At 43.5% G+C, this 16,642-nt stretch overlaps 2 protein-coding genes across 2 annotated transcripts; one reads left to right on the top strand and one right to left on the bottom strand.

Annotated features, from left to right (window-relative positions):
• The first annotated feature begins 1,060 nt into the window (after positions 1-1,060).
• On the top strand, positions 1,061-10,266 carry ccng2 (cyclin G2). The gene is made up of 8 exons (XM_034197649.1): positions 1,061-1,186; positions 2,758-2,899; positions 3,175-3,312; positions 3,927-4,177; positions 5,241-5,319; positions 5,506-5,604; positions 6,395-6,594; positions 9,223-10,266. The coding sequence occupies exons 2-8, from the start codon at positions 2,795-2,797 to the stop codon at positions 9,260-9,262; spliced, it is 912 nt and encodes a 303-aa protein (XP_034053540.1). The 5' UTR covers positions 1,061-1,186; positions 2,758-2,794; the 3' UTR covers positions 9,263-10,266.
• A 1,327-nt stretch (positions 10,267-11,593) lies between these two features.
• On the bottom strand, positions 11,594-15,888 carry LOC117533741 (FERM and PDZ domain-containing protein 3-like). The gene is made up of 4 exons (XM_034197645.1): positions 15,855-15,888; positions 14,928-15,755; positions 14,010-14,824; positions 11,594-12,576 (listed from the first exon to the last, which is right to left on the bottom strand). The coding sequence occupies exons 1-4, from the start codon at positions 15,886-15,888 to the stop codon at positions 12,358-12,360; spliced, it is 1,896 nt and encodes a 631-aa protein (XP_034053536.1). The 3' UTR covers positions 11,594-12,357.
• Between the last annotated feature and the right edge of the window lie 754 nt (positions 15,889-16,642).

Raw genomic sequence — 16,642 nt, 5'->3', positions numbered from 1 at the left:
ACACACACACACACACACACACACACACACACACACACACACACACACCACACACACACACACACACACACACACACACACACACACACACACACACACACACACACACACACACACACACACACACACACACACACACACACACATACAGAATCATCAGCCTGAAAATGATAAAAGCTGTCAATTTACCAAAACACAGCAATTTAAGATAGCATGTAAGCATTTTTTAGAATTACCCTTGATATCTACAGTCTATGGGTGAACACATATTTCTGTGCGTTACTGTGTTACAACTCAAAATCAGAATAACTTTATTCGTCCCACAGAGAGGACATTTACATTTGTTGCAGCAGAAAAGAGCCAAAGACAGCTTAATGATTTAGCTTAAATAACACATTGTGAGTTAGCAAAATGTAAAGTTTCTAAAGGAATTACCTGGAAGTTGAACTATGATGTAATCCCAAAAATCTATGACTTGTATCCAATACATCAGTTTGCAAATGTGGTATATTTCCTCAATAAAGCGGCACACTAAGCTTTAGGTTGAACTTAAATAAATGATTCATTTTTTAGGGCATGTCACAACAAGTCCACACCCAGACTGGGGAGTGTTTTTACACATTCACAGCTAATATGTTGGTAATTAGTCATCAAGTTGGTTGAAGACAATATACACAGCCAGAAGGCGTAATTAAGGTTGCATCAGGTCCTCAGGAGTGTGTAGCCGCGAGCCAATAACAATAACCTATTTTGAGCGGACTATTTGAACGAGCCAAAATGAAGCTCGCTGATTGGTTAAGGGAAACATCAGTTAGAGTAGGATCGTATCGTGGAACAGGTTTTCTTTTCAATTCCAGTATCAGTCATTGATGAATATAAGTTCATTATGGATCTGAAGTACAATATTCATGACAATAGTATTAGATTTTAAGGAAAACGACACCAAAAACATTCGCTGTGTAGTAAAATGTTTTCTGGTAAAACCAAAAGTGGGTGAAGTCTATTCTTAAACCCAGGCGTTTGATTGGTTGCTTGTCCTGTGACGTCGGTAAGTGGGCGTGAGCGATATGAACATCAACAAAAGACAGAACAAGAGAAAGGAGAAAGAAACGACAAGAGGAGAAGGACTAACGTAATACGTTACAGCAGAAGAAAACAAATATGTGGATTTGAGCTGCCATAACAGGTAGAGTAAACCATTAATATATATTGAACTCATATTTATAAACCAGACTAATCGAGGTACATTTGCCTTCTACTATCAACTATCTGAGAAGAGAGAAGAAAAAAAAATCGGATTGAAGTGAACGGTAGACAATGGGACTTAAATGTAGCTATAATCAAAAAATATACAATACCAATGCTTGTAGTACATTTGATGCTAAATGCATTTCGTTTCGCCTTTTTATTTTGTAAAAAATATTCGCACAATTTTGACAGAGTTCGTACAGATCATGTTATTGAACGGTAGTTTCTATGTACAGTCAATGTAAGGAAATAGTAACATAAGTAGTGAATGTTTCCTCTTTCATATACGCATTTTAAAAATGAAAAACACCTTGCTATAATCCTTTACGCTTCCTTTCTACTGCTAGATCTGTTTTACTCGTCTGTTGTTATTGGCATCCCTTGGATGTATCTCCTGTCAAAGCAGAGCTCTTTAACACGATTATATTAACCAAGATAAACCCCCAGGAGCACACGTATCAGTTTAATACATTAACAATGGGCATTACTCGATAATACATTCGTTTTTTTTCTTTGGTAATGTTGATAAACACTATTCTGAAGACCTTTTAAGGTTTGGAGTATTAAACAGCAGCCCCTCCCCCGCTCCTCGGAGGATTTTAAACAGCTAGCTACCGTTAGCTTCCTCGGCTATTATCCGGTAAAAGGATAATAAAAAAGGCTTCCCAGGCCCGTGAGTTATGTGTTTGTGTGCTTTAGGATGTTTAGTAACAGAAAAAACCTTGAAAGGGTAGTTTTTCTGTCGGCTAGAGAAGAGATAAGGCGTCTACCGTAGACTGAAACCTGACACCGAAGCCCAGCTGAGGGAAGAGGGCGGATCTTGGAGCTGTGACCCGTTAGTGCTCAGAGCAAATGTAGGCCGATGATCTGAAGCCATACAGCCAAGATACTGATAAATAATAACCCTATTTTTAACCAAACATGGATACATACTGTTATTATAATATTTGACCTGGTATTACATAAAAACCCATATTATCTTAGGCCATCAGAATCAGAAATAGGTATTTCCCATGGTTGATATGGTGCATACATACAAATACGTCTATGCTGTCGTCTCCAAATGTGACTCGTCATTAATTAAAATAATCATTAATTTGATCAGAGATTTAACACAGTACAATTGGTAAAAATGAGTTTGTTGGTCTTCAAATATAACTGCAAGGGAATGTGTTTTAGTTGGTAGAAGACATAATGTTGAGATGAATACCCTAACAACTAATTCATTTGTATAAATTGTTCTTGGATATTTTATCTTGATTAATTGTGCTGGTAAAGGCCTTATCTGATATACGTGAACTCCTTAATGTTCTTTGGGGGGAATTCATATTGTAAACAAATCAACTTATCAGACAATCATAAATTCATTTGCGCAACAAAATAGTGTTAATAGATTGACAATAGATCTGGATTATAGTTGTGACTTCTGAGAAATGCATTTGTAAAAAAGGGGGATTTTTTTTACTGAATACTTGTTTATGTTGAACCTGGTTGCTTTCTGTTTTGCAGAAACTAAGAAATCACTTCCTGCAGTGCCAGCCAAGACATGGATGCCTTCAAGCTGATGAAGGAGCTGAGGGTGAACTATGAGCAGGAGGCTCATTATCTCCCCAAAGAGACGGGGCTGAGGCTCATTGAATCCACTACAGAGGTGAGCACATCGAAAAACTCATTATTCTACAGTAGAGTCAGTAAATGAGGAGTATTCTGAAAAATGACTCCCATTTGGAAGTTATTTTGATTATAGTGACCTTGTTGATGTGTGGTTATCTCTATTGAAAGTAAAAACAACAATACATGCCAGCCACGGGTCTAAGCTGCTCTGTAGCGTGACTAGCAGGCCTATTTTGTTTTGCCAAAATGCAAGTAGTCAGCAGTGCGTGGCCGATTAATCCAGTTATTGAACAGAAGGTCTTTGTTTTCCAGGATGACGGTCGGATTTCAGCCAAGTGCAGAGATGCCAAAGTGGAGGATGTGTGGAGTCTGACCAGCTTCTTCGGTTACAGCACCCAGACGTTCGTCCTGGCTGTTAACTTGTTGGACAGATTCCTGGCCATGATCAGGGTACGAGATGCTCACACCTGATTGGACCAGACATGCCACTACAGCTTTAGCGTCTGTAAAAGCCTGAAACCTCTCCAGCATATGTCATAGTATAAATTCATAAAAAAGGGCTGCACAATTGAGATATCCCATATACTTAAAACATATTTGTTTAATACAGAATCATTTATTACACTTGTTAAAGGTTATGCAAAATCCACCTTTTCATGTCTCTTCTACATCAACATGTGGAAAGAGATTCTGAAAGTTTCAGGAACAAAGATTCTCTCTTTTTGTCCTGATCCATTTCTATAAAAACCTGTCTGAAAATGAGCTGATCAGATTTTGACCACTCTGTCATAACGATGTTTTGGCTTGAGTAACCATTAGCCAATCAGAAACCAAGGTAACCCCCCCCCCTTATCACCTGAATCTCCTCCAGAGCACCATTGAGTTATTTTTAACCAAATATCTCAGAGACATGTTTTGTATATATCTGAGACCTATAATATATTGTTGAACAAGAGTATAATAGGGGACCTTTAATGAAAAATGAATAAAATACTTTCATCTATGAAATGAGCTTAGTGATGTCAAATGTTCACGTTTCTTACTCACGTTTCCCCCCCCCTCAGATCCAGCCAAAGCACCTCTCCTGCGTGAGCGTCAGCTGCCTCCACATGGCGGCCAAAGTGACGGAGGAGGAGTGCAACCTCGCCCCCCCGGTGGAGCTCATCCGCATCGGACAGTGCCGCTTCACCGCCTCCGACCTCTGCCGAATGGAGAAGATCGTCGCAGAGAAACTCAACTTCAAGTCCAAAGCCGTCACTGCCTTAACCTTCCTGGACCTGTACCACCAGATCGCACTTTCACACTGCACAGACAGGTGAGTGAGACACAGGAAATCCAGTGCAGTATATCTCACACACTGTAATGATCATTGGGGTGTGAATTACTCGCCTGATGTTACCTTGAATACGTGAGGAAAACTTCTCTTATGCTTCCAGGGGGAACGAAGAATCCATAAAAGTAGAAAAGTCTTAATTTAAATATCAACAGCAAAACTATATGAAGACATGCCTACACGTGCAGTATAATCCAAATCCCATTCATTCAGGACTATTCTCACACATTCTCAAAACACATGCTTTTCCACTATTTAAAACACAGGGTTTTAGATGGTCCTGTTTTAGCAAAATGCATGTGTGGAAAGAATTGAGCATGTGACTGGATAAATGACACTTTGATAATACTGTAAGAGATTTAAAGGATGTTTTGTTGTTTAACACGATTCACTAAGACCTTTGGATTCTTCGCTCACCGGGGAGGCATGCGAGAAAGACAGAGTTATCTTTAAGCATTCCGGTAACACAGCAGAGCGATTGGCATTTAAATGATCATTTTATGGGGTGAAATAGTACTCATATAATATAAGTCGTAATAAGAGTTGAGTGACATTGCAGCTGGGTGTTTTCCAAATCACGAGGTTTTATCGTGTCATTTTAAGGAAAATTAAGAGACTTGCTGTGGAGACGTAATCCACTAAAGTCAACATTTCGTTAACCTTTTTAGCAATCAGCAGGGTTTTCTCTGGAGGAAATGTTTGCAGCTCTTGTTGTGACACATTTCTGAAGAATGTCAACATTCAAACCGGAGTTCAGATCAGTCGAGTCACTTCAGGTCAACCTGATGCACCAGCTATCAGTGTGTGATACTGAAAGGGCACTGATAACATTTGTTACTGTCCAACACAATTACATAATCCTGGCGATGTGTATTTTCAGTTTCGGTATTACAGTTTTTTCTGCATTGTCACCGGGTCTTCAGTCAATACTTAAATGTATCTTATTTTCTATTCTTAACTTATTAAGAGTTCATTCTGTCCGTCTGGGAATTGTCAATGTCCCAAAACCACCTCTAAACCTGAATGTGTGTGTGTGTTTGAACAGAAAGGAGATCCTCAGCCTGGAGAAACTGGAAGCTCAACTCAAAGCCTGTCTGTGCCGGATCTCCTTCTCTAAAGCAAAGGTAGGAATTCACTGAGGGTCAAAGGTTACACAGTGTTAGTGTAGCTCAGCAGCCTAATGGCACACTCCGAAATGAGCTCTTGTTGTTATAATGCTATTAGTTTGACATTCATAAGTCTGTATTAAAACACATTTCTTTGTTTATCCCTGTCCCTCACTGCACTTCCTGTCTCTTTTTGTTCATCAGCCGTCCGTCCTAGCCTTGTCTCTCCTGAGGCAGGAGATCCACGCCGTTCAGTCGGAGGACATGCTGGAAATAGCCTGTCACATCCAGAGGCACCTCAAGGTAAACATGCATGCATTTATCACACAAAAGGGGATAACATTAGAGAGTAAATCAATCATTTGACATGACTAGTGATGTTATAGTTGCTCCATTAACTGCTGGTGTCTGCTACATTTCCTGGACTACGTTACCTCATAGTGATATTTCTTACTGAATGAAATGGAAGTGAAAACAATATAGAATCGTAAGTGATGTATTCTGAATAGAAGTAGAGGGGGGGTGGGAGAGGTCTAGTCATCCCCATCCTGGCCCTGATCCACAACTCTTTTTTCTAGCCATGGCTGTCGTTACGTAACTCGGTGTTGTTTGTGTTGTGACGGCTTGACTCTTTAGAGGAAATGCGACTTTTAAATGATTGCATCCACAAGGATTTTTAAAAACTCTCAGATTTCCTGAACATAAATGTATTCGTTTATACCTCCCTGCCACTTTTATGATGGATTAAAGGACCAGTGTTGGTGTATTTCATTGTTTATTCAAGGATGACATGTTATTTAAGAAGTGTTCCTTTTTAAAGTAGGTTGTGCTTTGAAAATGGAATGGAACGTGTATTTATAGGTCGTCTAAGATCCTGACAAGTGTCAGCCATCGTGAGACTTTAGCTGAACCCTCCCACCTACACACTTTTGGGTTCAGGTGTTGCCTGAGCAGCTTATCAGGTTTCAAACATACAGACCAGTTTTAACATGGGTTCTCTCAGCCTCCAGACATGTCAACGGACACCGGGTTACCGTTTAAGTACACCGAGGGTAGCAGGCCAATGAGCTAAACTGACCTGCTGTGGTTTCAGATTACTGACGTGGAGCTGCGGCTGTGGAGTGAGCGGGTGGCTCGCTGTCTGTCGGACTACTCCTCGCCTGAATGCAGCAAACCCAATCACAGGAAGCTGCAGTGGATCGTGTCGCGGCGGACCGCCCAGAACCTGCACAGCTACCGCACCGTGCCCGAGCTGCCCACCATCCCAGAGCACTGCTGGGACGAGAGCGAGAGGTGAGCGCCCCAAACGCACCTGAGCAGAAACTGTCAGAGCCTCAAACACACCTCAGCAGTTACTGTCACTGTCAGAGCCTCAAACACACCTCAGCAGTTACTGTCAGAGCCTCAAACACACCTCAGCAGTTACTGTCACTGTCAGAGCCTCAAACACACCTCAGCAGTTACTGTCAGAGCCTCAAACACACCTCAGCAGTTACTGTCACTGTCAGAGCCTCAAACACACCTCAGCAGTTACTGTCAGAGCCTCAAACACACCTCAGCAGAAACTGTCAGAGCCTCAAACGCACCTCAGCAGTTACTGTCAGAGCCTCAAACACACCTCAGCAGAAACTGTCAGAGCCTCAAACACACCTCAGCAGTTACTGTCAGAGCCTCAAACACACCTCAGCAGTTACTGTCAGAGCCTCAAACACACCTCAGCAGTTACTGTCAGAGCCTCAAACACACCTCAGCAGTTACTGTCAGAGCCTCAAACACACCTCAGCAGTTACTGTCAGAGCCTCAAACACACCTCAGCAGTTACTGTCAGAGCCTCAAACACACCTCAGCAGTTACTGTCAGAGCCTCAAACACACCTCAGCAGAAACTGTCACTGTCAGAGCCCAAAACACACCCTACAGAGAAACTGACACTAATGGCGCATTTCCACTGCAGCGCGGTTTAAAGCGTGCCGTGCCAAACCCGGTCCGTATTTGGTTGCGTTTCCACTAGGCCTAGTTCCGGCTAACGGGTACTTTTTCACAGTTTTTCTGGCCCTCCGAAATCCAGGTTCTTTCCGGGCCAACAACCGGGCTGAGTATGCTAAACTAGAGAGAGACTCGCTGGCAAGGGGGCTACAACTACAACACATTGAACATATTTGACCGTGATTTAATTGTAATACACGTTTCAAAATGATGCCGAAGTAACAACAAACTGATACCGGTTAGTAAAAACCATGAATTAATGCTTTGACAAGTCTGCAGACAGACGGCAGGCGGAAAACCTTTTAAAATGCTAAATGGAGCTTGGCTAAGCTAACGCAGTATATGCTCCGACCGTCCACACTCACAACAACGACCTACAGACATAAATAAACCAGCGACTGTATTCTCCATGACACAGGCAGTCTGTGGTTTGTACTTGTTTAACTTGTGTCTAGTTTCTGAACAGATATGAGGAGCTGTGAGCTCTGAGGGCTAACAGCTAACGGCGGTTTTGTGTTTCGCATTGAAGACGACGTCACGGCTCCGCCTATACTGCGTTACTATAGTTACTGCCCCAGTTCCTAAACTGTAATGGGAACGCAGCATAAAGTGAGCCTGGCCTAACTATACCGTACTAAGCCGAGCGAGGCCCTGCAGTGGAAAAGCGCCATAACACCTTAAACACACCTGACCAAGGAAACTAACACAGCCTTAAAAACACCTGAGCAGGATACCTTTAGACCCTCGAACTCAAATAAGAATTACACAGCCAAATTAAATGATAAGATCAAATGGATTAGGTTGTTTTCAGTTTCATTGTGATGAAGATGTCACAGTGACATCATGTGATGACAGCTGATGAAAATCAAAGTGAAAGACACACCTTGTTTGTCTCACCAGACACACGCCAGATGTTTGTTCAGCTATGACTCACACACACTGGGAAGTGACCCAACATGTTTAGTGATCCAGTTGTTCTACCAGAAATACAGTTCCTACTGGAGAAGCACTTCTGTTTCCTTTAAACACTATAGTAAGAGTCACGCATATGAAACGAGTGCTTTTAAAGTTAGAGAGGGACATTATAAAAGTGTTGTGCAAGTGTGCTGTTACTTAGGCACGCAGCAACACACACGTTTCTGAAGTGTTGACACACACGATGGGATCATGTCTGCGAGGCACTGGTCACGTCCCACTGACAGACGTTTCCATGACGTCTAAAGAGGCCTCGCCTTAAGTTAAATGGAATTTCTGTCTGAGCTCAGGGAAAAAAGAAGGAACCAAAACATTCCCCAGCTGACTGATGACTAACACAAACCTACTTATCATCACATGTTGGTTTTAAACCCTCGTTCTTCACGTTTTACTCCATGCCTGAACTTTCAGCAGCGTCACATTTCTGCTGTCAGACGATGAGGTCAGACGATGAGAACTAGTTCTGCTTTAAAAAGGAGGAAATGTTACTTTACCCGTATCATCGTGAAATCCCCGTCTGAGGAATTATTTTAAAACACCCAGAAGGGAAAGTGAGCTTAATCCTTATTTCCTCAAATCGTATTGTATTTATTTAAAAGTTGTATCTACATGTAGTCCTTCAAACCCCAGAGATTATGACCCAGCACATCTTAGATCTCCTTATTTCACTTACTCTGATTAACAGCCAGGAGTTTTCTAAATGTACAAAAAAGACCTACAAGAAAAACCATTGGTTTGTTGAACGACTTAAATGATTTGAATACTCGTTGGTTACTACTATTCAGTATTCATGGTTAACGTATGTATGACAGAAACAGAATTCAAACTGTTCTTCATTGACTCTACTAGTTCATAATCATCCACTGAGACGACATGTTGGTTGTTTGCACCACATCTAAAACATTGAGCTGATTGTGTGTAACCCTCTGTATGCTGACAGTACACCCCTTTGTGTCCACAGTGAGGACTCTTGTGAGGACGTGATGAGTTCAGGGGAGTAGTCGCTCAGCAGTTCTCTGGGCAGCGACGCCGAGGGTCCTTACTTCCCTCTGCACCTCCGCCGCCAACACCTCCACGCCTGACGCCTCGCTGCCTCCCCCCCAAAAAAAACCTTCAAATTCTCCACCTGTAGTCTTTAATTTATTGTCAGAAAGCTCCGGTACCGGTGGAGAATCGCACAACTACTGAGCAGTCCGGACTCTTCCTGCTAGATTTGTAGTTTGTAGTCGAGTTGAGATGTCACATTCCAGGAGCGTTGTTAGATTGAAAGTTCGGTCTCTAAGGTGCTGATAAAAACATCTCAACCTCAGGCGTCAGTTCACGTCGTTGCCAAAACGTATTTATTTAATATAAGAGTTATACAGAAGCTGAGAGCGGCTGTGAGTGGTGACTTTACACGTTTAAGTTATGAAGAGCTCTAACGTAAGGCACTGATAACGGTTTCTTAATGACAGGGTTGGAAACTAAACTAGATTTGTATTTCTTTAGAAGATTACATTGTGATGTTTTGTTGACATAAGACTGTTCGTATGTCTGCTCTCACCTTCTGTAGGGAAAGTTTCATTTGCACATTTTTAAAATCTCATTTAGAGTATTAAATGAGCGGACAGGAGATTTGTGTCTGAGAGGGAATCTGATGCGTTTGAAATTGTTCACAGGGTGTTCAGATAAAACAGTTAGTGTGTGTGTGTGTGTGTGTGTGTGTGTGTGTGTGTGTTCAAGGATGTTTGCATGTATGACCCTGGTTTATATTTATATAATTATTTTAGGATGTAGGTTAGAAGAAAAAAAAAAGTTTGGTGTTTGAAAGCGTTCTGCGAAAATGCTGTATGGAAAGAAAATAATGCTGACTGTCAAAAATATTTAAAAAACATGTAAAACTGTAAATGATGTACAACAAAAAAATGTTTATAGTTCTTTGTAGATATGACGTTATTTATTCTGTTTTTGTCCACTGTACTTTAAAGAAGGTCTAAAATCTTATAAAAAAACATTATTTTTTAAATCTGTTGTCGGTCTTTTTCTTTTTGAAAATGTTAAAAAAAGTTATTTTGGATGAAATCTATAGATAACATGTATCTGCAATGATTTAGTCAATGGGTAAATGCTAATATGGTGGTTAATAATATATAAAGTTTGGATATTTGATCAATTCTGTCCAAAATATTACATAAATGCAAAGTGAAATTGTTACACACTGGCATTAAAGGTCCCATGACATGGCCATTTGTACTGATCATAATTCCATTGTTGAGGTCTACTAGAATACATTTATATTCGATTCCGGTTCTTATCGATTCCCCTCTTAGATTATAAAAGAAAGAGGTCAAACGTTTAGATAACAAAAATATCTTTATTCTTTTAAGCTTTAACTGACATTTTTACAAATAATTTTTTTATTGCACAATAGCTGTGTTTTATTTTAACCGAGCTATGCCTGTGGCAAGCTATTAACAGGCATTACACTGTGCCTTGTCTATTTCTTTTTTAGTGCAGTGGAGCCTCACTTCAGAGCGTTTACCGCGACCCATCTTTGGTGTTATGAAGTGACTGCGCTCGGGGAGGGCGGGGGGGAACCTCGCTGCGGGGCAACTGTGGACCTCTGTCGCCTGTCAGCGCAACTTACATGATACCGTTTAAAAAAAATTAAGGTATGCGTTAACAGTCAGCGTACCGAGCCGGCCGTCAACGGCCCGCTGACGACCGGCTGTTCTGTGATTCTCCAGAACACACAGATGGCCAGTCCTCCCTTACCCTGTATTCCACCGGGTCGCCGCGGCGCAGACGGATCCGGTGGAATACAGGGTCTACCGCGTTTAGGGACCATTAAGTAGAAATTGTGCATTTTGTATGGGTACCCGGCATTTTCTTATCGGTTCCCAACCCTAGTATTCACTCTGTCCTAAACGGCTTGTTGGAGCTCCTGCCCCCCCCCCCACCTCCCTCCCTGTGAGCCCAGTGGCCGTCTGCGAGACACAGCGACACCCAGCCCGAACACACACACCCGCAGCCTGGCTGGGAGTTTGTGTGTGTGCTCACACACCGACTCACAGCCAATCCACGGACGTAACGTAACGGCTCCACGGATTGGTCCATTTGGATTCTGCAGACCGTTGACATGCATAGAAAGCTTCATAACACAAGGGGACGGGTAATAACCGGAAAAGCATGACATGGGACCTTCAACATTATATCCATTTAGTTTAAGGTTGATCATTCTTAAATTAAAGTCAGGCGTGGGAGAGATTCACAATATGATGTCCTTTTTCCTCTGTAATAACACTGACTCAAGTTCAAACATGTCCTGTTGGTTTTCAATAACAACCCACATCTTCCTACTAATTCCTTTCTGTTTTATTTAAAGCAGATGTAGAAAAATGTCATACAAAAGGTTTTAACAGTGCATGTTGTACTTTCATTAACAAAGTAAAAAAAACAGAACGAGGTCACACACACACACACACACACACACACACACACACACACACACACACACACACACACACACACACACACACACACACACACACACACACACACACACACACACACACACACACACACACACACACATTCTGTAGCATCTACTCCTACTTCAAAGTTCCTCAGCTTTTATTTCAAGACTTCTGCATCTTCCATATCCCTAATCGACCTCGGGTTAGCTTATCATGTCTTTCCTCGTTCCTTCCGTTTCATATCAGCCATATCGTTTCATCCCATCTCCGTGACTCGGAGTGTTATGGAATGAAGTGAAACAACATCAGCTGTGTGAGTGTCTAATGGAAGGATACAAGTGAACCCAGCAGCGTCATTTGCCCAAACATACACACATCTCTCGTTAACCATAAGGCCCAGTCACAAAACAAAGGTAATGTTTTCCTACCAAAGCACAGTCGTCTTCGTCTTCAGGGACAGAGCCATGGTTGCTCTTCCAGTCAGTCCATCATCCATTAGATCCCGTGTGCGTCCTAATGTCCAAACCCAGTGAATGCAACTGTAATACATCCATTTCACAAACCCTGAATCCAGATGCATCGAAGGAAGAAGAAGAACAACAGGTATTCCAAATGCTCCGCTCCGTGTGTGGCGGACACACTCAGAATCCCATCCGAGGCTTTTTCTTCTTGGCGAGTGGTGCCTGGGACGGCCCCGGTCTCCCCTGTGAGCTCTGGGAGGGGGTGAGGGACTGGGAGAAACTGGTCCTGACGCTCCTCAGAGAGGCGGACTGGGAGGAGGACGAGGCCACAGGTGGAGGAGCGTGGAGCACGGGGCTCTCTTCCTCCAGGAAATAACCGCCGTGCTGCGAGGCATCGTCCTAGAGAAAGACCGGGGGGAAAGATGTACAAAGGCAAATGACACTTCTTGGAAAAGACAAGTGCTCATCCAAGTTTGAAGTGGCTACATCTCCAGTCTGCTCTCTCGTGCGAAACGGATTTTTTACATGTTGCAGAAGTACATATCAACATTATAACATTATATCGAATGTTGTCTTAGAAATAACTCTTCAAGAATAAATAACTCTTGTTTTCTTTGTATTGTTTCTGTTCTGATTTTATGTTAAGAGTCTTGGAGCATTAGGAAAAGCGCTATCAAAATCCAATGTATTATTAAAGCAACTTATTTAAGGCTAACTTCTGCTAATGCCTTTTACTGTAATGCCGCTGCAACGCAAACATTTCCCAAATTGGGATCAAGAAAGTACTTCTTATCTTAAATCAACGTATTTAATGCTAACTGCTGCTAGCAACCGCCACCAAAGCTTCTGTGCAGGGGCTGCGGGTACTGTAGGCGAGGGAAGGCTAAGCCTTAATATTTGTGTCACTGCATCCTGGTAAAATTTAAATATAATGTATAATGTTTGTGTCTTTGACATTAGTGCTGCTATGCAGCCACCAGTAAACTGTTCTCCGAAGCCAGTTCAACAGACCCTGGATATGTTTGAGTTATCTTATCTAATCCTAACAAACGAGATCTCGCTAAGCGGTCCTACGACGCTGGTTATCAACTCGGTAAATCAACCCAGGGTTTCTCTGTCCGGCTGAGAGCGCGTTCAAGGGGCGGGGCTAGCAACATTTGACCAATCACAAACATGGACAAGCGAACTGACAGCGCAGCGTCATACTTCATTAATGAAAATGAAACTATAATAATAGACAAATATGAAGAAGTTAAACTTTAAACATCCGTGACTTAAACACTTTATCCAGGATAAAAGCAGCATAGTTGCAGCTGCCAGGTGAATACAGAACAGCTGTAGTGTTGAATGCGTACATTAACAGGTTTATGATATCACTGCCTCATCTAAGACACGAGAGATCTGACTTAATAATTAACATAATTACATTTGAGTGTTTTGTCAACTTAATGTGTAAATAATACTTCTGCATACAGTAGGCTATGTGACTCTGTAAGTGTTGCACGGCCAGATACGACTCGAGAAGCTGACTCAGATAAGGAATTATATGATCGATGATATGAATGATAAATGCGACACGTCGGCGTCTTCTCTGCATACGGCAGTTGTTCTGTATTTCCTTTCTCCTGTAATATGACTTGATAGATTTAAACTCCGCACACTGGCTCTGATTGGTCAGCAGGCGGTGCTTTCACTGAGTTGATCTCGGTTGATCTCTTATCTATAGCATCAGGTAAAAAAAGTTATTTAGCCTTCCCAAACCTGAGCCTCACGCGCCACCAAAGCTTCTGTGTGGACGAGAAAGATCTGTAGTCGTTACCCCTCCCTCTTACCTGCGGTGCGAACAGAGCGCTGAGGTAGTCTTCTTGGGGTTTGCTCCTCCTCACAGTGGCCGGGGTGGAGTCGAGAGGTTTAGGTGTGTTTGGGGGGGCGTTGGTTCTGCTGGGGGTCTGGTTCCCTCGTTGAGGAGTGGGGGTCTGGTTCCCTCGTTGAGAAGTGGGGGTCTGGTTCCCTCGTTGAGAAGTGGGGGTCTGGTTCCCTCGTTGAGAAGTGGGGGTCTGGTTCCCTCGTTGAGAAGTGGGGGTCTGGTTCCCTGGTTGAGAAGTGGGGGTCTGGTTCCCTGGTTGAGAAGTGGGGGTCTGGTTCCCTGGTTGAGAAGTGGGGGTCTGGTTCCCTGGTTGAGAAGTGGGGGTCTGGTTCCCTCGTTGAGAAGTGGGGGTCTGGTTCCCTGGTTGAGAAGTGGGGGTCTGGTTCCCTCGTTGAGAAGTGGGGGTCTGGTTCCCTGGTTGAGAAGTGGGGGTCTGGTTCCCTCGTTGAGAAGTGGGGGTCTGGTTCCCTGGTTGAGAACTGGGGGTCTGGTTCCCTGGTTGAGAAGTTGGGGTCTGGTTCCCTGGTTGAGGCGTGGGGTCTGTTTGACTGGAGGAGGGTGTTGCAGCTCGTGGGATCCCGCTCCCTACAGACCCCTCCGACTGGGACAGCCCCCCCTCGCTGTCGGACCACGCCCCCAAACTGGCGGACGAGGACCATCCGGACAGATCTGAGAAGTCGCTCAGGTCCGACTGGTAGCTCAGAGACGAGCAGAAGCTGCTGGACAGCACCGAGCGCTGACTGGACGCTCTCCTCACCTCCTTCTCTCCTCCTCCTCTTCCTCCTCAGAGCCTCCACCTTCTTCTCCCTGTTCAGCCCCAGGTTCTCCACCCACCACGCCTGCCAGGCCCCCTCCCCCTGCCAGGAGACAGTGAAGCGCTCGCTCGTCGGATCCCCCCAGTCGTCAGTATTCACCGCGTCGGGCACCTCCACCACCTCCTGGTCTCCGAGAGAGGCGGAGACGGCGCTGTGAACGAGCAGCGAGCGGTTGGTCATGCACGCTCTGAGGTCCCGCCTCACGTTCTCCACGCGCTCCTTCTCCGCTGAATCCTCTCCTCTCGCTTCATCGTCAGACGACAGGTAGATGAGTTCTTTAGTTGTGATTTTGAAGGGCTGCCTGAGCTGTGGGCGGGGCTTATTCTTGTGACTCTTTTGCATCAATTTCTGCAGCCACTGTTTCCATGTGACCAGAACACCGTCGCTGAGCTTCTGGCTGCCGCTTGTTGTTTCCTCCACACGGCTGGGTTCCTCTGGAATATCAGCTTTTTCTTCACTCACGGTTTCCTCATTCAAACCTGTGTCCAGTCCACTCACGGTTTCATCATTGTCATAGTCATTGACGATGACCTGCAGCTGCAAATTCTTTATGCGGCGGGACTTTCTTGGGGACCAGGACTCGTTAGAGGAAGCGTACATGTCCAGTTCTGGCCGTTCCTCCTCCTGTGTTTCAGCCACAAAGCTCTGCGTCTGAGTCGGGCCGATTATGTCTTCGTCGCTCGATGCTTCCGATATGAGCCTCAACGACTGTGGTGGTTGTTGGGCTGGATTTATCTCTGAAATTGTGTTTTTCTCCAGAGCTGGTGGAGGGGTGTGCGACTGCTCGTGCTCCAGGATCTGGTAGAAAATATCCCCCGCCTCCGTCAGCTGGAGGATACAGATACACTCCTCGCCCCCTGCCTCTCCTCCTCCTCTCTTCTGGATACAAGTCAGACCTGAATACACAACAAAAAAAGTTCAGCCACGTGTGATTTAAGTAAAAGTCTGGAATATTATGTAGATTATACATCGTACAGTTAGGACAGAGCTCTAACCTGGCACCTCCACTGTGACAGAGTGTGGAAACATTTTTCAGACCACTGAAAGAAATACTATCATTTTACTATTTATAGCCATGTGTGTAAAATAAAATGTTCTCTAAATGTCTAAAAGGTCAAATCTGTGATAGTAAAACCAGGTTTTTTCACCAATATTAATGCCTAAAGTATTTTTGAACATTTGTACTGTGATGTTTATAAAATGTACTTTTCTTCTTTGCATCATTTGATTCATAAAAACCCTGCAGTTGTTATTTTCATCAGTTCTGATTTTTTGCAGATAAATTCTCAAAATTATAATATTTCTATTTGAAATGAACGAGAAATGATGTCAGTATTGTAATGTTAATTTCACTACCATATGTTTAGGGTAAATTAGAAATACTGTTTGAGAAACCCCAGAGAGCACTCTCGTCCCGCTCCGAACATATAATGGTCTCAATTCTTTCAAAGGAAATGACCAGTTGTATGTTAGTTACTCAAAATTCTAAATTACACATCACAAGTACTTGAATATGACACACACACAACACACACACCACACACACACACACACACACACACCACACACACACACACACACACACACACACACACACCACACACACACACACACACACACACACACACACACACCCACACACAACACACACACACACACACACACCACACAGCACACACACACACACACAGCACCACACACACACACACACACACACCACACACACACACACACCACACACACACAACACACACACACACACACACACACACACACACACCAC

Source organism: Gymnodraco acuticeps, unplaced genomic scaffold, assembly GCF_902827175.1.
Source record: "Gymnodraco acuticeps unplaced genomic scaffold, fGymAcu1.1, whole genome shotgun sequence".
Taxonomy (NCBI): domain Eukaryota; kingdom Metazoa; phylum Chordata; class Actinopteri; order Perciformes; family Bathydraconidae; genus Gymnodraco; species Gymnodraco acuticeps.
This window is presented reverse-complemented; position numbering and strand designations above follow the sequence as displayed.

Coding starts and splice junctions, on each gene's coding strand:
- ccng2 (XM_034197649.1), top strand. CDS start 2,795: ATGGATGCCTTCAAGCTGATGAAGGAGCTGAGGGTGAACTATGAGCAG. Junction 3,313..3,926: donor GATTCCTGGCCATGATCAGG/GTACGAGATGCT, acceptor CCCCCCCCTCAG/ATCCAGCCAAAGCACCTCTC. Junction 5,320..5,505: donor TCTCCTTCTCTAAAGCAAAG/GTAGGAATTCAC, acceptor TTTGTTCATCAG/CCGTCCGTCCTAGCCTTGTC.
- LOC117533741 (XM_034197645.1), bottom strand. CDS start 15,888: ATGTTTCCACACTCTGTCACAGTGGAGGTGCCAG. Junction 14,825..14,927: donor CGACTGGGGGGATCCGACGA/GCGAGCGCTTCA, acceptor GGCTCTGAGGAG/GAAGAGGAGGAGGAGAGAAG. Junction 12,577..14,009: donor GCGCTCTGTTCGCACCGCAG/GTAAGAGGGAGG, acceptor GTCTTTCTCTAG/GACGATGCCTCGCAGCACGG.